Here is a 24,919-nt window from a genome sequence, read left to right on the forward strand (position 1 = left end):
TCCCTGAGATTCTTCCTATCAGCATTTATACTTAATCGATTAAGTCTTCTTACTTAAAACAAACACAAAAAAACCCTCAATCCAACACCCTCCTCCATTACTGCTCTCTTTTTCCTTCACAAACTTCTCAAAAAAATTGGTTGAATACATTCAGTTTCCACTTAGAGGGTACTTTTCAGTCATTCTTCAATTACAGTGTGGTTGCCACCCCATTTCTCCACATTTAGCTCTCACTAAAATCACCAAAGACCTCTTTATCTCTAAACCTAATGGGCATTTTCAAATAACAAGCCCTCAACCTGCTTGGCCTTTTGGCAGCATGTTTGACCACTCTCTTGAAATGCTCTTTTCCCTTGGCTTACATACACTACACTCTGATTTCCACTTCTTCTCTACTTCTCTTTCTCAATCTCCTTTGCCAGCTAGTCCTTCTCTTTTAAATCTTGAGGTGCAAGAGGGTTTGACCTTGGGCTCTTTTCTTCTCTAAAACTATACTTTCTCCCTGGGTAACTTCATCTATGCCCAAGGCTACCATCTATACCATCTATATGCCAATGACTGCCATTATATGAATGACCATTAGAGGCTTTCAGAGGTTTGAGAGAGAGAGAGAGATCTAGATTTAATTTCCAGTTCTGTCTCATTACCTGAATGACCTTGGACTAGTTGCATAGTCTGTCTGATACTCTTTCTTCATCAGTACAATGAATATAGGGATAGTTGCCTCATGAGATTGGAAATAGTGTCTGGAAAACAGTATAGCCCTTGGCCCACATAGAAGAAACACGGAAAATATTAGCTATGATTATTACCTATTAACTGCCCTCATGGTCATCCCCCAGAGTGTTAAGAGGTCTGTAATTTTGGCTTCTGCTTTAAAATGATTGTTGTCTTTTTGTTTTGGCTGCTTTGGGTCTTTGTTGCTGTGCATGGGCTTTCTCTAGTTGCGGTGAGCGGGGGCTACTCTTCATTGCAGTACGTGGGCTTCTCATTGCGGTGGCTTCTGTTGTTGCAGAACAAGGGCTGTAGGTGCACAGACTTCAGTAGTTGTGGCACGCGGGCTCAGTAGCTGTGGTGCACGGGCTCAGTAGCTGTGGCGCGTGGGCTCTAGAGTGCAGGCTCAGTAGTTGTGGTGCACAGGCTTAGTTGCTCTGTGGCATGTGGGAATCTTCCCAGACCAGGGCTCAAACCCGTGTCCCCTGCATTGGCAGGCAGATTCTTAACCACTGCACTACCACGGAAGCCTGCATTTATTTTAGTTTTAAAGTGAAGTCTGCCCAAAGAAAACTTTTGTCACATCATTGACAGATTATTTAGTAATGTAGAATAACTCATGTTCGTTTAGTTATCACTTGACACTTGGCCAGACCACAAGTATCTTTGTGAGAAGGAGAGTAAAGTGAGTTAATTTTTTTAACTGTGTTGGTAGCTGATTAAAGTTTTTATGGTTAGAAAATTTTTTTCTCATTACAAAAAAACTTTATGTTTTATGAAGTAGTGTACTTCTCATACATATAAAACACAAGTTGAATCCAGGTACCCTGTTTGAAACAGTCTGCAGGAACCATCTTTTCACATATGCATTGCCGCTAGAGATTGGAATATGCACAGTGTTGGTTACATACAATAAAGTCTGATTAATCTTTATTTTTTAATAATTCATATGTCATAGAATACAAGTCAATCAGAAAATTACTTTCAGTAAAATTTCGCTACCAGATAACAAAATGCAGTCATTAAGAATCTATATGACAGATACCAAATAATAATTAAGAACCCAATTTTCTTTGCTGAGTTGGACTTAAATAAAATCTTCACTTAATCTTTGGAAGGATAGGTCTTTGTCATTAATTTTTGTTTTTTTTTTGAATTTTAATTTTTTATGCAGCAGGTTCTTATTAGTTATCTATTTAATACATATTAGTGTATATATGTCAATCCCAATCTCCCAATTCATTCCACCCCCCCACCCCTGCTTTCCCCCCTTGGTGTCTGTACATTTGTTCTCTACAGTATGGTTAGAAAATTTTTTAACTATTGGCATATTTGTTGATTTTAGATTTTCTACTACCCCTGTCTGTTTTTAAAAACCTAGATTGACTTTTCTTAGAGTCATATTGTATTATCTATGAAAATTTGTATTTTAGAACATTTTTGAAATTTTTTTCTGAGAAATTTATAAACCAGGATTGTTTACTAAAGGAGAAAATAACTCCCTTAAAATTAATTATACCTTTAGTTTTACGTGTTTGGACTTAGTAGGTAGGCTTTTCCTTTTCTTAAATTAAATTAGGGTCTTTAATATTCACCATATTGAACTGCCATTGAAGAAAATTATTTTTATCAAATATGACAAAGGTTTAATATATTTATAATGTAAGAACTCAGCAAATTAAGAAAAACTTTAATATCCTGGTAGGTAGGTGGGCAAAGGACAAGAAAAGATAATTCACAGATGAAGAACTTAGATTAAGATCTATGGCGGAATGTTTAGTCCTGCTAGCAATCTACTAAATTCAACTTAAAGCAACCATATTCTTCCCTAATAGGAATATAATTAATATTCCTTAGTAATCAGCAAAAGTAAAAAGCATAGTTAATATTGAAATATATTAATGAAACTGTTGGGTTCATGTTATTGTAAATTGGAAAACAGTTCAACATTGGATCTCTAGAGTAGCATGTTCTGTACATTCTTTAGTTCAGTTTTAGCACACTTTGTAGATCCTGTTTTAGATAAGTGATCCAAATAAGCATTAATGTACACAAATATGTTCATTTCAGTATTATTTATAATAGAGAAAATGAGACATAATACTGTATTGATGATCTCTTGCTGGCTAACTCCACTTCCAGGATAGTTCACTCATATGGCTGTAGGCAGGAAGCCTCAGTTTTTTTGCCACATGGACCTCTTCATAGGGCTGCTTGACTGTCCTCATGACATGGCAGCTGGATCCTTAAGAGAGAGGGAGAGAGAACAAGCAATGCCTTTTATGACTTAGTCTTGAAAATCACACTGTCACTTCCACCACATTTGATTTGTTAAAAGTGAACCACTAAGTCCAGCTTACATTCAACAAGAGGAAAATTAAGCTCCTCTCCTTTGTTTTTAAAATTTATTTATATTTTATTTATTTATCTATTTTTGGCTGCATTGGTTCTTCGTTGCTATGCACAGGCTTTCTCTAGTTGCGGTGAGTGAGGGCTAGTCTTTGTTGCAGTGCGCAGGCTTCTTATTGCGGTGGCTTCTCTTGTTGTGGAGCACAGGCTCTAGGCACACAGGCTTCAGTAGTTGTGGCATGCGGGCTCAGTAGTTGTGGCGCACGGGCTTAGTTGCTCCACGGCATGTGGGATCTTCCTGGACCAGGGCTCAAACCCATGTTCCCTGCATTGGCAGGCGGATTCTTTTTTTTTTAATTTAAAAAAAATATTTATTTATTTTTGGCTGTGTTGGGTCTTCATTATTGTGTGCAGGCTTTCTCTAGTTGCAGTGAGCGGGGGCTACTCTTCGTTGTGGTGCACAGGCTTCTCGTTGCGGTGGCTTCTCTTGTTGAGGAGCACAGGCTCTAGGCGCACAGGCTTCAGTAGTTGTGGCACGCAGGCTCAGTAGTTGTGGCTTGAGACCTCTAGAGTGCAGGCTCAGTAGTTGTGGCACGTGGGCTAAGTTGCTCTGTGCCGTGTGGGATCTTCCCGGACCAGGGCTCGAATCCATGTCCCCTGCATTGGCAGGCAGATCCCTAACCACTGGGTCACCAGGGAAGCCCATGATATAATTTTTAATGGTTTAGTTTTCCAAGCAAAAATAAAGTTGTTAGATTATCAGGAACTCTTAAGAGAATACAGATATAACTTTAAGAGATGACAAAATTCTTTTCTGACTTTCATGAAAGGCAAGATAGGGCATTTTCTTTACTAATATTATAATACTGATTTTCAGTGAATGCTGATGATGTGATTGCAGGTAAATTGGCAGGATGAGGAGCAGCAAATCAAAAGAGGTGCCTTTACCAAATCCAAGGAACTCTCAAAGCACGGATACTGTTCAAGGTATGATTTGTTTTTTTTTGAAACTGAACTTAATGATTTGTTTAGGTCATGTGCCTAAAATTCTGGGCTATTCAGTAAATGAAAATTATCCTTATGCTTTGTTTTATAACAAGTGGATAAATAATTTTTAAAATTCAATTTTGTTTTAAATATACAAGATACTTTATATTCAAAGGCACCCAATAGTAAACTGTTTTGTAAGGGAAAACATCCTTTTTAAAAATGAATCAGTATATGTAAAATTAGTTATATACAATATCTTACAAATTCTGACTTAATGTTAATAAATATCATACAGCTCCCAATATAGTTATAGACTTGTAGTGCACAGATAACAAAAATAATAGTCTCATTGAACTCTTTTTTTTTTTAAATGATGCATTGAGGGTAACTTTTATTTAGGGCATGATTTTTTTGAGGGACGTTGACAAACTGGAGTATATCTGGAGCAAGATTATTGGGTTTGTGAGGGATCTGGATATCACGTCACATGAGGGGCATTTGGAGGAGATGAAAATAGTTATCCTAGAGAAGGATGACTCAAGGGAAATATATAGACTTAAACTCTTTGAAGGGCTGTTATCTGAAAGACTAAATAGATGTTACCTTGTTTCTACTAGTAGATTGAAGTCTGGAGTAGTTTTCCAATCTTTTCATATCATAATATGAAATGCAGTACAATACTATATTTTGTATTTGTTCAGCTCATTGGGATAAACTGAGGATACTGCTTATTGTTAGAGATGTCTGATGGAGTGTAGGTGGCGGGGGCGTGTTAGTCCAGTTGCCCTAAGGACTAGTGGGATCAGTGTCTAATACAACTAAACCTTATATTGGGAAGCTTGGCTTTAGAGGATGGGAGAGGAATCATGTTTTGGCTCAATATAATAAAGCACTTGCTGGGGAATAGTTCTGCCTAATAAAGTGATTCTCAAACTTTTGAGTGCATTTGGGACCTATTAAAATGCAGATTCCAAGGTACACTTCAGAGATTCTAAGTCAGTAAATATCAATATTCCCCAGCAGATATAACCACACCATGGGATGCACTTTCTCAGACCAAGGCTGCTGTAAGTAATTATAGGTTCCATTTATTTCTTTCTAGTCTAAAATTGATTGCCTGTTATGATTGAATAGATTACAATTTTTTCCTGTAGTGCTTTTTTGATAAGAAAATAAGGTTAAACATTTCTGTAAGAAGTTATCTATATGTTACAAAATGAACATTAATGACAACTATTAGACAGTAAAGCAATAATTAAGACACTAAGTATCAGAAACATTAACACTATGGCATATAAAAGATTAAGATAATTTGTACTGTTTATTCTGCTTTAATAAATTTGCTCAATTGGTATGTTGAGATGAAGATTTAAAACATAGAATGTATTTTAGAAGGTGGGGCTTTGTCTATGTAAAAGGCTCAGAGTCAGGAAATGAAAGGAACAGCTTTTCCTTGAGTGGACTGTGAGTTACCTCCTCTTTTTTTGTGGCAATAGCAGTCTGTTTTTTCTTAGCACTGCTGAAGAAGCATGATTATGGGCAAATGTTCTCATTTATGTTCTGTCCAATCTTGTCTGGAGTTTAGAAATCCAAATTTGGCAAGTGATACATAGCTTCTTCAAAGAGAGACCTTTTCCTTTTTTCTTTTTCATCTGCTCTCTAGGCAAATTACTCTTCTAATATATATTTTGTTTGTTTTCTTTTGTATTCTACCTGAGTTCGAATTATCTATTTCTTTACTGTCTGAATATGGTGTTTTCTGTCCCCTAATCTTTTGAACTGGTTTGAAAATCAATCTGGAAAAGGTACTATAACCTAGGTTTGGTCATAATGCAGAGTCAAATTTTGGCCCCGTGAATACAGCAATCAGTATATATTCTCTCTCTTCTACTTGAGTATTGTACATCTATAACATAGGAATAGTTTCTATCCCCAGTTTAATTTAGAGCTAAACTAATTTAGAGATGAACTGTTAATAGTTGTTTTCCAAAAAAATTATTGGGCTTTTAAAAAGAATTTTTAGGGATAAGTGGTTCATAATATAAATGGGGGAAAACGTCTGATACAGAACTATTAATATATAAAGGATTATTCCAATCTTGTGAGTACATTGCACTGCAAAAATCTGAAAGAAGATAAATCAGAATTTTACACAACATTTCTATCTCTGTGTGGTGGAATTTTGATGATTTTAATTTTATTTTTTTCTGCTTTCTGTTTTTTTCAAGTTTTCTCCTGTAAGCATGTGCGGGGAAAATGCTATTTAAAATCATTGGTGGTAATATCAAAAGTCGACTTAAAAAAAAAAAGAAAAAAAGTCGACTTAAATTGTAAAGCGTATGGAAACCTGAATTCTATCTTGTGAATTTTGTCCTTATTGTGAAACTTATTCTGTAGATATAAAACTATAAAAAATTGTGGTGGGCTTCTCTGGTTGCACAGTGGTTAACAATCCACCTGCCAATGAAGGGGACACGGGTTCAAGCCCTCGTCTGGGAAGATCCCACATGCTGCGGAGCAACTAAGCCCGTGCACCACAACTATTGAGCCTGCGCTCTAGAGCCTGCAAGCCACAGCTACTGAAACCCGTGAGCCTAGAGCCCGTGCTCTGCAACAAGAGAAGCCACTGCAGTGAGAAGCCCGTGCACCACAACGAAGAGTGGCCCCTGCTCGCTTCAACTAGAGAAAGGCCGCGCGCAGCAATGAAGAACCAACGCAGCCAAAAAAAAGTTGTGGCTATTTGAATAGTCCTAAATTTTAGTTTAGCTGAATTGTTTTTTCCTAATTTTTGCATGTAAAATGCATAAAATATATAGAAATGCACAAATATGTAGCTTAATGATATGCAACATACAATGTCAGAAAATTTACTGCTTTTAAAAAACTCAATGATTAAAAAAATAGGTCAACAGGACAAATAGAAACTCCTTGATGTTCTACAGACTTTTTGATTTTTCTTGTCCAGATTTGGGCAGCATTGAGCCAGTTGTTAGTAGAGCTTAAGTAGTAAATAATGGGAAAACTATTTTTTTAAATTAAAATAAAGCATTCCTAAGTTTTTTCTACTTTAGAGAAAGGTGTTGGACAATATAGTTTTAAATAACTAATTAAATTGATGGTAGCTGGTTAATTAATAGGATTAACCTGTTTGTTTTGATGGTGTTTAAACTTTAGCTGAGACACATTGAAAACAAATTGGAAGTAGCCCCTACAAGTACAGCTGTGTTTGATTCTGTCATGGATACCAAGAAATCTTCTGCAAGTGCTACCAGAAAAATAAGTAGAAAAGGTATGTATGAGGTTAATTCCAAAGATATAAATACATTAAATATGAATTTTGATGTTTTATTTCAACTTAATTTCTTCTTATAGTCCCATGTATTTCCTTGTTCTTTTGTCAGAGACTATATACCTCATCAGCATTTAGGTTTTTTTTCTTTGGTACTGAGTAGTTATGAAGCAGCCTTGTATTCAGTGACTGTAGATGACATTTTCACCATCTTTTGATCAGGGACTTAGCACCACTGCATCACCTTTGATAGTGAGTTTTCATATGTTGTTAATGAGAATTTGATTTTGAGCCTTTAGGGTTATAATGTCTTTTTTTTTTTTTAATTCACAGGTATATCACTTTGAAATTTAGTTGACTTAAGATTTATATTTTTTTGTTGGGGTTTAAAATCAAAATTCTGTCTTAGAGATACTATCATAAATTGACACAGTGTAAATATTTTCTTTGGTTACCTTTCATATATTTAATTCTGTGGTTGCATAATTAGTGGAATAAACCTGCAGGTTAGTACTTTCCACCGATACTGTGATTCTTTTTTATTAATCTGTGAGTCTTGGGTTTTATCTGATACTTCTTTTTTTTGGGGTCAGAACTTTTGACAAAAAGGAATTTTTTATGTAGAATTTTATTTTGCATTGTTTGCTCAGAATATAGTCTTTCTCTATAAGTTGAGTTACTGTAATAATTTAACCTGAATTTTTCCCATCTACTTATATAATATCCAACCAGGGATTTCAGAAATAATAGATACCTAAGTTATTTTCTTAAATACTAGCTGCATTCAGAGACAGTCGTATTTTATATCATATGTTCTCATAGATTTCCTTTTTCTTCAGATGGTAGATACCTGGATGATTCTTGGGTTAATGCTCCAACCTCCAAATCTTCTAAATCACGAAAAGAGAAATCTCGTAGTCCTCTCAGAGCTACCACCCTGGAGAGTAACGTAAAGAAAATTAATCGTGTGGAATTTCGTGAACCTTTAGTTTCTTACAGGTTAGTGTTTTTTTGTTTGTTTGTTTTGTTTTTTAAAAATTATCAAATAGAGTTAATCTGTAGTATTTATAGTAAGAGTATAGTTTATTTTCTCAGTTTTTCATAGGACTCTGGATCTAGTATTATTACCTTTTTCATTTCCCAAAAAGGTAAAGCAAAATCTTTTATATTATGAAATGCTGACTTTCTGTTCTTTTACAGATGGAATATTTGGGGAGAAGAAGTAGTAATATTTGCTCCAGACCACTGCCACTGTAATAAATATGTTTCCTACAAATGAATTATTCAGTTTCTTTTATCACCTACTGTATGAAACATTGCCAGATCTGTTTCTACCCCAGTTCATTCTCCAGCTTATTTAACCCTTCCTCTGTGCTTCCTCTTCCTCTGAAAGAGCACTTTCATGTTGGCATTATATTTTGATTCCATATCTACCCATTACATTAGTTTATCTAAGACTGTAAATCTGTCTTATTCTCAAAGCATTATCTTAATGCCTGTTATTTACTAAGTATTCTAGATATTTTTTCCAACATTTTATTATGAAAATTTTCATATTCATAGAAAAGTTGAAAGAACTGTATAGTGAATATTTAATGAGTAGTGATTGAAAGACTGTGTGAAATTACTTTACATTTTTTTTTTTTTTTTTGGTGAGTTGTTCTTTTTAAGATTGAAGCATGGTAGATAACCTACCATTTTATGCTTTATTTTATTCTCTACATGTGCTAATTTTAGACCTGTGAATTGTTGCAGTCTGGTCAAGATAGTGAAAATAATTGAATTTAGTCTTGATCTCTACAGAGAGAAGCTACAGAACTCAGTTCTCAGCCCCCATCTTGTTTAATAGTCAGCCATTCAGAACAGGGTCTAATGTTTTTTGGGTCATGGACCCCAGTGAGAATGTGATGAAAACTGTGGACTATCTCCTTAGAAAAATGCACACACTGTGCACTCACAATAGATACAAAATTACCATATTATGCTGTAATAGAGTCATGACTCTAAGAATTTTTGTGGCATTTAGAGTTTTATGCCTGTACATGAAACATTTAGATCAGTACTTACAATGGAACCATTAATGTGAACCACACATATGTAATTTAAAGATTTTTAGTAGTCACATACACACACACAAAGATGTTTTACATTCTTTTTTGTTTTAAATCTTTAAATCTGGTATGTAATTTACATTATAGCACATCTCAGTTTGGACTAACCACATTCAAGTGCTCAGTTGCCACATGTGGTAAATGCTACTCTTTCAGACCTTGCAGGTTCAGATGGTGGTTTATCTGCTTTTATAACTTTGTTGGGTAGTTTTTATTTTTCTTTTCTTTTTAAAAAATTTTTTATTTATTTATTTATTTTTTGGCTGTGTTGGATCTTCGTTGCTGTGCACGGGCTTTCTCTAGTTGTGGTGAGCACGGACTACTCTTCATTGAGGTGCTCAGGCTTCTCATTGCGGTGTCTTCTCGTGTTGCGGAGCACAGGCTCTAGGCGTGCAGGTCTCAGTAGTTGCAGCATCCAGGCCCTAGAGGGTGTGGGCTTCAGTAGTTGCGAAGCGTGGGCTCAGTAGTTGTGGTGCGCGGGCTCAGTAGTTGCAGTGTGCGGGCTCTAGGGCGTGCGGGCTTCAGTAGTTGTGGCACGCAGGCTCAGTAGTTGTGGCTCACGGGCTCTAGAGTGTAGGCTCAGTAGCTGTGGCACATGGGCTTAGTTGCTCCGCGGCATGTGGGATCTTCCCAGACCGTAGATCGAACCCGTGTCCCCTGCATTGGCAGACAGATTCTTAACCACTGCACCACCAGGGAAGTCCCTGTTGGGTAGTTTTTCATGTATTCTTCCTACTGCTGAGGCTTGTCTTCATTAACCTCCCTTTTAATTAACTGCTCTGTTCCTAAAATATAACTTATTAGAATGATATGTAAAATAAAAATAGTTCGTGAAGGAATACTTTTGCTAGTGTTTTTATGAGTAGAGAACATGGACTTTGTGATATGTCCTTTGGCTGTGTCCAGTCTTCTTTGCTTATTCTGGTGTTTCTAGATATGCTTTACATAATTTGAAGCTGCCAGAAAAGTTGTCTGTGTTTCAGAGAGGTTAAACTTTACTAACCACATTCATTTGGAGGAAAATATTTACTGTACTTCCACTTTATTTCAACTTCCAATCTATTTGCTAATATGGTACATTATTTAGAAGTTATACATATGAAATGTCAGAATTTGAGAACTTTTTTTCCTAGTTCTTAAGATTTCATGGAGAAGTAAAATGTACATTTTGGTAATAGTGTCCAGTGAATATGCAAAGTCAGATTGTAATCCTGTTTTCTGGGGTTCTTAAGGAAATCTCTCTATGTATCTTTTGCATATTTCTTATTTTATAATATGCAGATTATGATTTAGATTATTTGCCATAATCTAAACTTTGATACACAGGAGGCATTGAGCATTGATTTTTTTTTTTTTTTTGCGGTACGCGGACCTCTCACTGTTGTGGCCTCTCCTGTTGCGGAGCACAGGCTCCGGACGTGCAGGCTCAGCGGCCATGGCTCACAGGCCTAGTCGCTCCGCGGCATGTGGGATCTTCCCGGACTGGGGCACGAACCCATGTCCCCTGCATCGGCAGGCGGACTCTCAACCACTGCACCACCAGGGAAGCCCTGAATTTTAATAGTAGTTATTTTGTTTTTTTTAACTTACTGGAACTTCTAGGATTTTGGGGTCTCTAATGTTAGCTTAGAGTTCTCTATTCAGTTTGTATGACTGGTTTTTGTACTCTTTATTCAAAGCTAATTATTTTTTAATAACAGGGAAGTCCATGGTACACCGTCCAACATAAGTCCCAGCCATTTAGAGTCAAAGCATATATATTGTGTGGATGTTAATGAAGAGAAGCCTGAGAGTGGGAACCGGATGATATGCAGTCAGGAAGATCGGAATATACATTGCTGTGATTTTGAGAGCTCCCAGTCATCTGTCGTCAATGATACAGTTGTTAGATTTTTAAATGATCGACCAACAATTGATGCATTGCAAAATTCTGAATGTTTGATTAAGATGGCAGCTCCTATGAGAAGTGATGAAGAAAAGCCTAATAGAGCAAAAGGAAATGAGAACACTTTGAAGGCTTCTGTGTGTAACATGGGCCGTGATGTTGATTCAAAAGTGTTACGGTTAACTGATTCTTCTCCGTCTTCTACCAGTACCTGTAATTCCCAAAGATTAGATATCCTAAAGCGGCGACAACATGATGTTAAATTGGAAAAACTCAAGGAGCGGATTAGGAAACAGTGGGAACACTCAGAAGAAACAAATGACCAGGGCCAGAATCTGGGTCATATTGAGCATCCAGTAATGGTTGTTAATGTTGATAGCTCAGTGACAGCAAAGGTCAGGAAAGTGGCAACAGCACCACCTGCTCCAACATATAAAGGTTTGTAATCAGTCTTTGTGTCTTTTTCTGTCTTCCTGCCTTCTTGTCTCCCTTTCTCCCTTGGATGTATTTGAGTAGAGAGGACCATCTTTAGAACAGGGTGTGATTCTCAAATCTAATGCCTTAAAAAATTAATTCAGGATGCATGCTAAAAATGCAGATTCCTGGATCCTACACTGGATCTAAATCGGAATTTCTGGAGATGGGGTCCAGAATTGGAATTTTTAACAAGTCCCTCGACGTTCTTATAGTTTGAGAACCACTATATGAACATTTAATAAGTTGAACAAAAGAGAAAATAAAAATTAGTACAACTTTCAGAGAACTGAAAGAATATTGCTCTTATTCTGCCATTGTATTTGGATTGTTATTAGGAATTCTTTCAAAAGTAATGTTTGAAAGATAATTCAGTCAGTGCCAGTTAATACTTGGTTATAGAATATTTTGCCACTGACATTTGGACCCTGTTGTTACGTTAACCTTCGAATTTTGACAGGGGTTTTCTCCATGTTTAAGAAAACAATATTTAAATCAGATTTCCACTGAGAAGATGCTTTTCAGAGAGAATATCTGGTTTTGGCCCAACTCAAGTTTTTATATATGGTGGTTTTTAGGAGTTTGCATTTTTTTGCTCCTGAAACTATTTTCACAGGGTCACCCATATAAAATTTTTAATAAAGAGTTGATTCATTGATGAGGTTACTCAGTGTTAGACTTTTGTCTTAAAATTCTTGCCATTCTGGCCTTTCTTTTGTGATATTTTTTCAAGTTCAGTTTTTAGTTTGGATAAATGTATGAAGATCAAAATATAGCCAAGATTTGTTTCTTCTGTTAATTTTAACAGAACAAATTTAACTATATAAAGTTTGAGCAATTACCAGTTTTTTGTGTTGTTTATTATGTTTTGCTAGTGCTATTCATTGTGAATTAGATAGAAGATAGATAATTAGCATTTTATTCTACATAATTTGTGATAAAATAGTGGGTAGTTCCCTTAGTAAAATTCTTTCTTATCCTTCTAGTAGTTTGTGTGCCATGTAGTAATAATTGTCCACACTGTTGACAGAGCACATAGCAAATGGTGGGGTCAGAATGTTCTTGTTTGTTCTGCGATAGTGATTATCCAAAACTTTGGCTATACTTATATCAGACCCATTAAATACAGATTGTACCTTTAAGGTTTGTTCATTCTAGAAGTCAAAGTTCTGAAATTCCAAAAGTTATTCCACTAAGGCAAAGTCAAGATGGTTGATTTGAATCTATATTTTATTTAATAATTTATAAAAATCTAAAAGTTAAAAAAAACAACCTTAAATAACCAGAGTGAAAATCTTAAGTATAACTTCCTTTGAGTTGTGACTGGATTTCGTGTATTCCTTTTACTTACTAATTTTTAACATGTTAATTTTCATATTAAAATATATTATGAATACAACTTTTGGGAGGCTAACTAATGACATGTAGTATACATTTCAGAAATTGTAACAGAATATGGTTTCCAGTGTCCTGAGCAATGGATTTATTTTTTCCAACGGTGAAGAACTGGTTTTCTGCCAACTTTTTGTCGGTGTAAATTAAAACCCTCTTAATATACTGTATTCTAAAGTGACATTTTAATTTCACTTGTTCAAATACATAATAAATTCACTTGGTTCACAATTCGAAAGATGAAAAGGATGTACATTGAAAAGCTCTATCACTCTGGTGCTCCAACCACCTGGTCCCCTTTCTGGAGGTTACTTGTGTTAACAATTTGTGTATCATTCCAGAGATAATTTTCTCATTTACAAATGAGAGAGAGAGGGTGTGTGTGTGTGTTTTCGTTCTCTCTTTTTTTTTTTTTTGCGGTACGCGGGCCTCTTACTATTGTGACCTCTCTCGTTGCGGAGCACAGGCTCCAGATGCGCAGGCTCAGTGGCCGTGGCTCACGGGCCTAGCCGCTCTGCGGCATGTGGGATCCTCCCGGACCGGGGCATAAACCCACTTCCCCTGCATCGGCAGGCGGACTCTCAACCACTGTGCCACCAGGGAAGCCCCTCTTTCTCTTTTTATACAGTTGTTAGCATATGAAACCGCTTCTAAACTTTGTTTTTACATTTTTGTGTATGTTTAAAGTTTGAAGTAGTGAACACAGTGGCGTTTATGTGATTCTTCCTTATACTTAGTGGTTTGCATATCTTTTTCTTTCTGGTTTAAATGCCCAAGAAGGTTAAGAGCCTATTTTGGTCATCTGCATTTTATTTAGAGCTTAGTACAGTGTCTTGGACACAAGTAAATGCACAGTATAATTTTATTCTATTCAGTAAATTCAACTAGTAAGAAAAAAATGTGCACAAAGAGAATGGAAATAAAAACTGGGAAACAGAAAGAGAAACTGATGTAGATATTGAAAGCTTCTTAAAGTTAACTTGTTAGTAAAGATCAAATATAAAGAAAGGCTCCCATAGAAATAAATGTTTCCTAAAGAGGAGAGAAGAAAAAATGATAGGGTTGAATATAGAGAGATGGAATGAGGGTGAGAAATGTTGGGAGGGAGGTAGCTTTACAAGGAATTGCCACACTTTCTTGTTACAAACTGTGGTTTGCAATAGACTGAACACTATGTTTATAAACATTTTCCTTATATATCTATAGGCATAATTGTGTGTGCCCCATGCTACAAATGTCAGGTAAAAGAAAGCTTATGCTGTTGTTCCTAAGAGCTGAATAGATTATTTTTTATTAGACATGTAATTAATTTACCAGTACATTTTATCTAACACTTCTAAAGTACTTTTACCAATTTTTGACTCCATTCTTTATATTGATTTAATTTTACAAAATATTTAATGGCGATTCTTTGGTGAGTGGAGCCCATTTGAAAATATAAATCTTTTTACTACTCTGGTTAATCATCCATATTCGATACTTTATTATTTTTTTGCAAAATAACATTCTAAGTTCTGTATATTTCTTAAAAGAGTAGTGATAAATTTGAAGTAGGAAATTAGAACGATTTCTAGGAAATAGCACATGTGTAATGTTTGTTGAGAAATTGAACAGGTATGTTTTAAAGAACTGTTTTCCACACTTTGGCTGCATTTTGCCTGTGTAGACAGCAGCTTGTCCATTTGTTCAGCCATAGGCAAAATCAGACAGATGTTAGCAATTAATGCCTGTATTCAAAGAAAAGGAGAATGAGTAGCATTGTCTCTCTTTTAGTCTTGAGTAGGGTAGTTTGTAGCTCTGATATCCATAATTTATGATTGCCATTTTTTTATCATTTAATTTAGTGCATCTCCATTTCTAGTCTTTTTGAACAAATGTATATTGCTTTGTCTCACTGAAGCTTAGTTCTTCCAAACAGTATTTGTTAACATATTATGTGGTAGCTAATGATGCATTCTTCTTTTGAAAGCTTATAAACCTTTTCAACATCATTAGTTATTAGGGATACATAAATCAAAACCACGGTGAGATACCATTTCACACCTTCTAGGGTGGCTATAATAAAAAAGACAGACAATAACAAGTGTTGGTGAGGATATGGAGAAATTGGAACCCTCATACATTGCTAGTGAGAATGTAAAATGGTGCAGCTGCTTTAGAAAGCAGTTTGGCAGTTCCTCAAAAAGTTCAACATAGTTACTATATGACCCAGAAATTCCACTCCTAGGTATAATACCCAAGGGAATTGAAAACATATACATACACACACACACACACGTGCATTAATGTTTATAGCAACATTATTCATAATAGCTGAAAAGTAGAAACAACCCAAATTTTCATCAGCTGATGAATGGATAAGCAAATGTTGGTATGTCTGTACAATGGAATATCATTCAACAATAAAATAAATAAAGCTTCTATATGTGTTATAAGGTGGATGAGCTTTGAAAACAAAATGCTAAGTGAAAGAAGCCAGACACAAAAGACCACATATTGTGTGATGCTATTTTTGTGAAATGTCCAGAACAAGCAAGTCCATAGAGATAGAAAATAGATTAGTAGTTGCCAGGGAATAGAGGGAATGGTGTGGGGAGTGACTGCTAATGGGCACAGGGTTACTTTGCAGGGTGATGAAATGCTCTGGAATTAGATAGTGGTGATAGTTGTATAACTTTCTGAATATCCTAAAAACCAGGAAGTTGTACACTTTAAAAGAGTGAATTTTATAGTTTATTAATTTTATCTCACTTATAAAAGAATATAACAAAACTTTTAATGCAACTTTAATAAGAATGTTCTGTATTGGTTATATATTAGGCTTCAATCCTTCAGAGACCAAGATTCGAACACCTGATGGGAAAGTATGGCAGGAGGCTGAGTTTCAAAACATGAGTAGAGAACTGTATCGTGACTTAGCACTTCACTTTGCAGGTGCGTGTAGAGTGTTCCTAGGTTTTGAGTGTTTTATCATGCATACTGTCTAACGTGCAATACTTAAACATAAAATTGTCACCAAACTAAAGATATTTCCCTTTTCTAACTTCATGGTATACTAAAGTAGTGATGGTGTCAGTTGTAAGGCTCTTTTAGCCTCTGGGCTCTGCTCCAGGGTTAAAATTAGCATACATAGCTGATGAGGCAGAAACTAGGCTATTTTTAAACTAAGGGTCTTTCTGAGCTGGGCTTGTCTGATCTGAAGAAAACATAGTAGAGTCTAGTTGAAGTTCACTTCTGCTAGACCTCTGAGGTCTTTGAAATGGTCAGTAATTTGGCAGGCAGCAGATAAGATAACTAACATGAAGGCAAAATGCAGGAAGAGAAATGAACATTATAGGAAGGGAATAATGTTAGAGGATTGGAAGGAGGAACTTATGGAAATTGGAAGAGGGAAATAGGAAGGTCATACTCATAATGTTACTATTATTAAACACCTTGTATGATTCTGGGCAAGATGCTACTGGGTACTTAGTCTTCTGAATGTTTTACGGTTGAGGAAATGTAGGCCCAAAGAGTAATTTTCCCGAGGTTGCATAAAGTTAAGAATTGAAGCCAAGGTTCAAAACCAAGTCTGTCTGACTCTAAAGCCTGAGAATTTTCTAGTAAGCCCCAGTGGAGATTTTGCTAATAAATACTGTGGCATTAACTGTCCAGTCCAATTTTCCTACTGTTACTGTTGGAACACTATTTTCAAAAATTTTTTCCCATGTGGAGAGGAAATATATTAGTTAAGAGCAAAGATTTTGGAATCAGTTTACAGGGGTTCAAATTCTGGCTCTGCCACATATTAGCTATTTATACTATCTATGTTACATAACCTCTCTTCCTTGGTTTTCTCATCTGTAAAATAGGAATAATAACTATATAATTCATAGAACAGTATCATTATAGACTAGTGGAATGACGTATGTCAAAAAACTCTTAAAGAGGTCTGTGGATTATAATCTGCCTTCTCTTTTGATATGGTGGGTGAACTCTGCCTGGTCTCCTATCTTAAACAAACAAACCCATCTACTTGTGTTTTATATTCCATTTGCTCTTGTGTATTGAAGGACATTACTTCAACCTTGTTTTCTTTCTTTTGCACCATCAAGTTTTCCCTCTCTATGAGGTCATGCCCATCAACATACTGTTTGATAACATGCTGTTATCTCAGCCATCATAAAAGAACCCCTCTTTTGGCCCTACTCGTTTTAGCAACTACCTTGTTTCTCTTCTTTTACTTACAACAGAACTTCAGAAAGTTGCCTTATCTTCATTGTCTCCAATTTTTCTCCTCTGTTTTACTCTTGAAACCTTTCTGTTAGGTTTTTGCTCCTACATGTCTGTGGACTGCTGTTATCAAGGTCATCAATGACTTCCACTCTTCCACATTGCTAAATCCAATGTTTAATTCACATTTGTCAACCTACTTGATCTCTCAGCATCATTGGGCATCACTGATCACTTCTTCCTTGAAATTCTTCACTTGGCATCTGTGTAGGATACCATAAGTGTTTAGTTTTCCTCCTAAGTCTAGCTGCTCCTTTTCAGTTGTTTTTTTCCTAATCAACTCTGTGATCTCTGAACATCAGCATGTCCTGGTCTCAGTGCTTGGATCTGTGCTTCTCTTTTCTTTATTTTTCTTTTCTTTTTTTTTTCTCTTCTTTACTCCTCCACCCCTTTCTTTTTCCTTTTTTGTTTTTTAAATTTTTTGTTTATCTATATACAAACTCGGCAAGCTCATCTAGTCTCAGGACTTTAAATATGCTCTGTTGCTGATGATTCCTAAATTTATGTCTCTGGCCAGACTTCTCTGAACTCAGATTGATATCCAGCTGCTAACTCTGCACCTTCCCCTGGATGCATAATAGATTTCTTAAGCTTAATATATCCAAAAATGGAGCTAGCTAACTAACTAAATGGGGTCATGGTACACCCCTTAAACTTATTCCTGTGGTAGTCTCTCCATTTTAGTTAATCTTATCTTTCTAATTGTTCAGGTCCCAAATCTTGAGTCATCCTTGATCACTCTATTTCTCTCACACCTTATATCTAACATTGTCTGAAATATAACCGCTTTCCCCTACCACCTAGGTCTAAGCCCTCCACCATCAGTCTCTTGGTTGGATTACTGCAGTAGCTTTCTAACTGGTTACCCTGCTTCTGCCCTTCTTCTAATGGGTCTGTTTTCATCGCAGCTGTGAGAGTAACCTTGTTAAAATTTAATTTAGGTCATATCACTCCTTTGCTCAAAAATTTCTTATCTTATTTTTGAGTAAAACCTGAAGTTCTTACAATGAGCTATAAAGCCCTACATGATCTTGCCCTCGGTTATGTCTCTTGACCCTAGTTCTTACTGCTCTTCTCTTTGTTCACTTCATTCACACTGGCTTCCTTGCTGTTTCTTAGACACTAAGTATGCTCCTGCCTCAGGGCCTTTGACTCACATTTACTTTTTCTTTGCCCAGAATGCAGAGCTCTATATGTATTTTAAAGTACATTTATCCAGATCTGTGATTGAGATTAATTTTCAAATTTATATGTTCAGTTTATTTCCCCAGATTGGAATTTAAAAATTAGTGAGTAATTTATGTGTGTGTGAAAAACCTTGACATATTTCACTAGCATAATCATAAAAGGGCCTAATGTAGGAATATTGAGTATTTTATAAAGTTTTACTTTAGGAGGTCATGAATGTCTCAGTTAAGTAGGAATTTTTAAATGAAAAGGAGTCTGTGAAAGTGTTCACCTCTGAGATTCTATAAATGCTATGATCTAGCTTGGAAAGCATTACTGTTGCAGCATCTTCTAGTTTGTGAAAGCGAGGTGACTTTCTCAAGGGTTTCTTGAAAAAAATAACAAAGAATTGGAACCTAACAGTGGAGTAATGGTGATCTCTAGACTTTGCTGTAAGAGGACTTGGCATTGTAGCCTTTGGGTCAAAGAAATAGCATCAGTGAAGATTTCTCTCTCTCTGCCTGAATCATATACTTTATACAGATTTTTCATACTGGTGGGGAGGATGAGTGGATAGGTAGCAATCGTTATAATATTTGCTATATATGTTTCTGCTTTTCAGGTGATAGCTCTATGAAAGAAAAACCTGCTGAGAAAAGTAAAGAGAAGAAAGTGGTCAAGCCAGTACGAAAAGTCCAAAAGGTAGCACAGTTATCAAGTCCAGAATGCAAAACAGGTTGGTTTTCTCAATATCAGGCCCATCCTAAAGTTACATATTAGTGAAATGGCATCTACACGGAAATAAATGTTCTCATTCGACACGTGCAAAAATTCAGTATATTTTATGTATCATTATTTTGTATATGTGTGTTTGATTGAGGTATAATTGACATAGAGTAAGTTATACATATTTAGAATGTATAGTTTGATAAATCTTCATGTATGTGTATACTCATCAAACCATATATTCACCATGATACTGAACAATGCTCCCCTCCAATTTTTTTCTATCATTATTTTTAATAGAAATTAACCAGATTAAAGGTAATGATTTTTATGTAGTGAACTTTTATATACAAAGGGATGGCTTATGACCGTAGCTAAGTTCCTTCACTCATTCTCATAAGAGAATAAATGTTGCACAAGAAAAATCTGGCAGTCCATGCTAGTAGTGATCAGGCTGGACTCTGAATAAATCAAAAAGGGGGAAAAAGAGAATTCCCTAGTTCCATAGTGATTAACATTTCAGGCTTGATCCAGATTGCCTGGGATTTATAACCTGGCTCTATAACAAATAGTTAACAGTGATTACCTTTGAAGGGGATGGTATTACAGGGAGTTTCACATTCTATTTTACAGATATATAACAAAACTACACACTACTTTTTAATGCATAAAACAATGACATTCAAAAAGCAAATATCATCAACACTTTAAATTGCCCTCATTATAAAACTTCATAAAAATATATTTCAATAAATACAGCTGTTTACCAAGAGAAAAAATTTTCATTTATTAGCTTCAGATTGTAAAAAAATTAACAGACCATTATTTCAAAACAGATGGTAACATAAAAAACAAAAAATGACGTGAAAGACCATTTACAAAATAGAAACATTAAAAAAAACTGAAATAAATATGTAAAAGTGTTTAAATGCAAAGCAATATAAGAAATGTAATGGAAATGAAAATAATGAAGTAGCACTTTAAACCTAATTAAATTAGAAGAAAATACTTTTATATTCATAGCCAAAGCTGGTAAATTTACAATAAAAATCACTCTTATAAAAATCATACTTATACCATGCTTGTTGAAATATCAATGGATATGGTTTCTCTAAAAAAAAGAAAAAATAGTATTATATGTCAAAGTGCTCATTTTCCTTGATCAAATAATCCAAGTAATATATCCAACAGAAAGAAAAAAAATAAATGAAAATGTTCACTGTATAATTTTTTATAATATCAGAAGTAACCTAAATATTGAATGGTAGATAGTTAAACTATGTTTCTGTTAGAAGGAGTATTGTGTGGCCACTTCAAGTTATAATTTCTGTAAGAAATAACAAATATTCTTGTCATAAGATGCTAAGAGAAAAAGGTAAAATTTTATGGATACAATGGCTACAATCACCTACTACTGATCTTTAAATTACTGTAAGGAAATACACAAAATAATACTAGTACTTTGTTTAAGTAAGGGCAGTGGTTTTTAATCTGTCTTCTTCTATTTTCCAAGCTTTCTGTGATACTATTTTATTGATTTATAATTTTAAAAAATACCATTTAGAGTTTCATTTGAAAGTTTAAATGGAAGTATACATTTAATGAAAACGTCTATTATTAAAAAACATGAATTATAAAGGTGTGCTATTTACTTTAGAAATGTTTTTGTACCTTTTTATTAACCTTAATCGGTCTATCTAAAACATTTAAAAGGTTTTAAGTCTATTGCTCAATCTATTTATACAGAAACTTTATGTGAAAGGACTTTCCCTCATAGCACTTAAGAAAACACAAAACCACCCCCTCACGCCCCTGCGCATTTCTGCGGAGGCTAGGATGCCTGACAGTGTAGCCTTTTATCTTGTTTCAGGATGCATATTTATTACAAGTGCTCTGGTTAAATATTGAAAAGTTACATGCTGTAGTTTAGCATTTTGCCTTTGTAATTTACAGAAAGTATTGCAGAAAATAAACTTTTGTTTCATTTTGCAAAAAAAAACCTTTATGTTCTTAAGCAAAATGAGAGAGCAGGCTTCTCTTCAATTTCAGCTTAATTTTCTGAATCAGGAGCAAGCAACCACGAATATACTGGGTAGCTATTTATAAATGTTGGCTTCCAAATATGCTGGGTGGTTATTTCTGAATTCTGGCTTTCTGGAATAGTCTCATGTAGTCATTGGTAGAAAAAGAGGACTTTCACTATAGATAAACTTAATACAGCTTTAATACAGTTTAATGACTTTCTGTCTTGGTCACTGGCACAGTACACACATGGAAATTAGCCCACCACAAAACTGGATAAATACAATCCAAGATCAGTATTTGTAAGTTATAAATGGTCCCAGTGCTTCATTTCAAACTATGCCCCTGACAACTAATATCACATGAAAAATACTTCATTATACTTTTTTAATGTAAGAATTAGTGTAGTTTACATTCACATAATTCATGTTCTGAGAGCTAAAATTTAAGTTGCAAATTCAATCCAATATATATATTTCTTTTTTTTTTTTTTTTTTTTAGGTAGCAGTCATCTGATAAGTACATCTTCTTGGCGAGATGGACAAAAATTAGTAAAAAAAATTCTGGGACCTGCACCTAGAATAGAGCAAAAAGAGCGAAGAATAGCATCAAGTGACAGAAGTGGAAGAGAAAGAACTACTAAATCTGGTGAGTAATTAAATTAGTAAATTAAATTACTCAACCATTAAAATTGTTGAGCAAAGCAATTAAAAGTTGCTTGTGTAAGTACTTTGAGAGGTGAAAATACTCTTTTAAGAATGCTCTTAAGACTTTGCATTATAATTGTGAATGTAGCTCAAAAAAGAAGAAATTGGGCTTGTCTGTGGATAATTTCCATATATAGATGTTATGATGATCTTTATTAAGAATTCTGTTTGTGTTATATTAATTACATTTAGCTGTCATTATGAATAAATAACAAAGCATCATGTAATCAAATATTATTAGACCTTTAGAGAATCAAGTCCAATCTGTCTTATCTCCACAGACATAAACACAGGTAGACATTCACAAGGTTGGATTTTTTTTGTTGTTGTTTGACAGATTAGGAAACAGGCTCTGAGAGAGAAGTGAGTTTTCTCAAGGGTATACAGTCAGTGGGTGACAAAATCTGATCTAGATCCACAGGTCTTTAGTTTGACCCTCAAGTCCATTGCTGTTTTCTTTTTGAAACGTCTTGAGTGCCATTTGAAATAACTAGTTACTTTTTCACTAATGAACACTAATTTTGGGAAATGAAATATAAATACCTACAAGCCCGCTTTCCTTTTCAATGGCAAAAATTTGCCTGAATTTGAGCTTCTGGAATGGATTCAGTAAGAGATGCAATTCGGTATATAGAAGTCAATATATATTTTGTGTTTGTTCCTGTTCGCTTTCATCTAGCTTATAAATAAACTCACACCGTCCTTAGCCTAAATTTAAGCCACATCAACACACATTTAGATGATAAAATGATTGTTTTTCTATATATTTAATTTTTTCTGTTATTCATTGGAGAGTTGTGGCAGCCTGTAACATTGTCAGGTTTTTTTTTTTTTTTTTTTGCGGTATGCGGGCCTCTCACTGTTGTGGCCTCTCCCATTGAGGAGCCCAGGCTCCGGAAGCGCAGGCTCAGCGGCCATGGCTCACGGGCCCAGCCGCTCCGCGGCATGTGGGATCTTCCCAGACTGGGGCATGAACCCGCGTCTTCTGCAACTGCAGGCGGACTCTCAACCACTGCGCCACCAGGGAAGCCCACATTGTCAGTTTCTTAACAACTATTTGAGGGTTTGGTGAGGGAGAGAAATAGTAACATTAAATATGCATATGGGAGAGAAATAGTAATTCTCTGTTCATATTAATAAATATTCATATCAACAGCAAGATATGTCCTTATTTCAGAAATATTAAAAGATGCACTTTTTAAAAATGCTGAGGAAGTATAGTTTCTAAGAGTATTGAAATTCTTCTCTTACTGTTTTTCTTTCCTTCTAAAATATTCCTTAGGAGACTTTATAGGATATTTGAATTTGAGTTTAAGATAAAGCGAAATTCCTAATTTTCTCCTTAGTGTGATAAATCTTAGGAATGAATATAGAATTTTAATACATCAGTAACAGTTCATACTTTGTAGGGGGTCATATTGGAAGAGCAGAATCGGATCCCAGATTGGATGTTTCACATAGACATCTTCCACGAAACTCAGAACGTTCAAGAAGTAGAGTTCGGTCAGAAAATAATGTAAAGAAATTAGTTCCATCTCTTCCAGATAATAAACAGGAGGAAAATGCTGCCTTAAATAAGGACTTTTTACCTGTTGAAATTCGTGGAATTCTTGATGACCTACAGCTGGATTCAGCAGCTCAGGCTGCAAGGCAAGAGACAGGAGAGTTACAGAATCAGAAGCCATCACCATCAATACAAGCTCCTAGGAGTCATAGCCCAATAAAAAGAAAACCTGACAAAATAACAGCTAATGAAGATCCCCCTGTTATTTCCAAAAAGCGTCACTATGATACAGATGAGGTACGACAGTACATTGTTAGACAGCAGGAGGAAAGGAAGAGGAAGCAAAATGAGGAGAAGAAGGCTCAAAAGGAGGCCACGGAACAGAAGAACAAACGATTACAGGAGCTCTACCGGAAACAAAAAGAAGCCTTTACTAAAGTGAAAAATGTGCCTCCTTCTGAGCCATCAGCAAATAGGCGACTGCAGGAAACTTACTCCAAATTGCTTCTAGAAAAGTCATTGCTTGAAGAGCCAACTCATCAACATATGCAGGAAACACAGGTAATAGTAGTGACAGAGATACAAAGGGAAGTAATTCATGGTTAGGAAAAACTTACTTGCTATACTTTAAAAAAATTACTCACCATTCCTAATATTCAGACATATGCTCAGACAGTATTTATAATAGTGATGGCCTTTCCTGAAGTTTATTCTAGATAAATACGATTGAAAATAAGTGCTCAGTTAGTTTCCTAGAGTGATTGGTACTGATCTGTCTCATCACTGCTGTTAGTTATATCCTTGCCTAGTTTTTACTGTATTACTGAGCAAAGTTAGACTGTATTAATAATGAAAAGCCTAGTTTGTTATCTGTGTTGAAATTAGAGAATATCCTACTTTAGTGTGCTAATTTTATGACTTTTGCTGTTGTTTTTAAGGGTAAGAATAACATTTGAGTCTGTACCATATACCACATACTGTTTTAAATGTTTTACAGGCTTAAGTTTCAGTAAATTCTCACAGCCCTGAGAAGGGTAGGTACTACTAGTATTTCCACTTATTAGGTGAAAAAACTGAGGTTTAGAAAGAGTATTATTTCCTCCGAATTATGCAGTGTTAGGTGCCTTTGTTGGATTTCAGGTGTAATTTTGCTGTTAACTGTAATGGCTGCTTTTAAGACAAACTAAATTTGAATTGGTTTTATTTGAGAGAAAAAAGCTCCTGCATTTCGTGATCTTTGTAAAGTTGAAGCAACTTAATATTTATTTTATGTGCTCCTTGAATATATCTTTATGATGGGAGTCAGATAACTTTGAT

General features: G+C 35.2%; 1 protein-coding gene across 2 annotated transcripts in view; it reads left to right on the plus strand.

Annotated features, from left to right (window-relative positions):
- Positions 1–3,977: 3,977 nt before the first annotated feature.
- Positions 3,978–24,919, plus strand: part of CEP350 (centrosomal protein 350) — a gene marked incomplete at its 5' end in the record, with an annotated part of 126,095 nt that continues 105,153 nt past the window's right edge. The window contains 9 exons of one of the 2 annotated variants that reach the window (XM_082655305.1): positions 3,978–4,050; positions 5,074–5,120; positions 7,228–7,342; positions 8,182–8,341; positions 11,154–11,776; positions 16,025–16,138; positions 19,266–19,383; positions 21,897–22,039; positions 23,508–24,163. In XM_082655305.1, coding sequence (XP_082511431.1) covers positions 3,978–4,050; positions 5,074–5,120; positions 7,228–7,342; positions 8,182–8,341; positions 11,154–11,776; positions 16,025–16,138; positions 19,266–19,383; positions 21,897–22,039; positions 23,508–24,163 — 2,049 coding nt within the window. The remainder of the gene's footprint in view (positions 4,051–5,073; positions 5,121–7,227; positions 7,343–8,181; positions 8,342–11,153; positions 11,777–16,024; positions 16,139–19,265; positions 19,384–21,896; positions 22,040–23,507; positions 24,164–24,919) is intronic. The other variant, XM_082655306.1, reaches the window with a different exon arrangement.

The sequence above is a fragment of the Grampus griseus genome, assembly GCF_964374135.1.
Source record: "Grampus griseus genome assembly, chromosome: 1".
In the NCBI taxonomy this organism is placed as follows: Eukaryota; Metazoa; Chordata; class Mammalia; order Artiodactyla; family Delphinidae; genus Grampus; species Grampus griseus.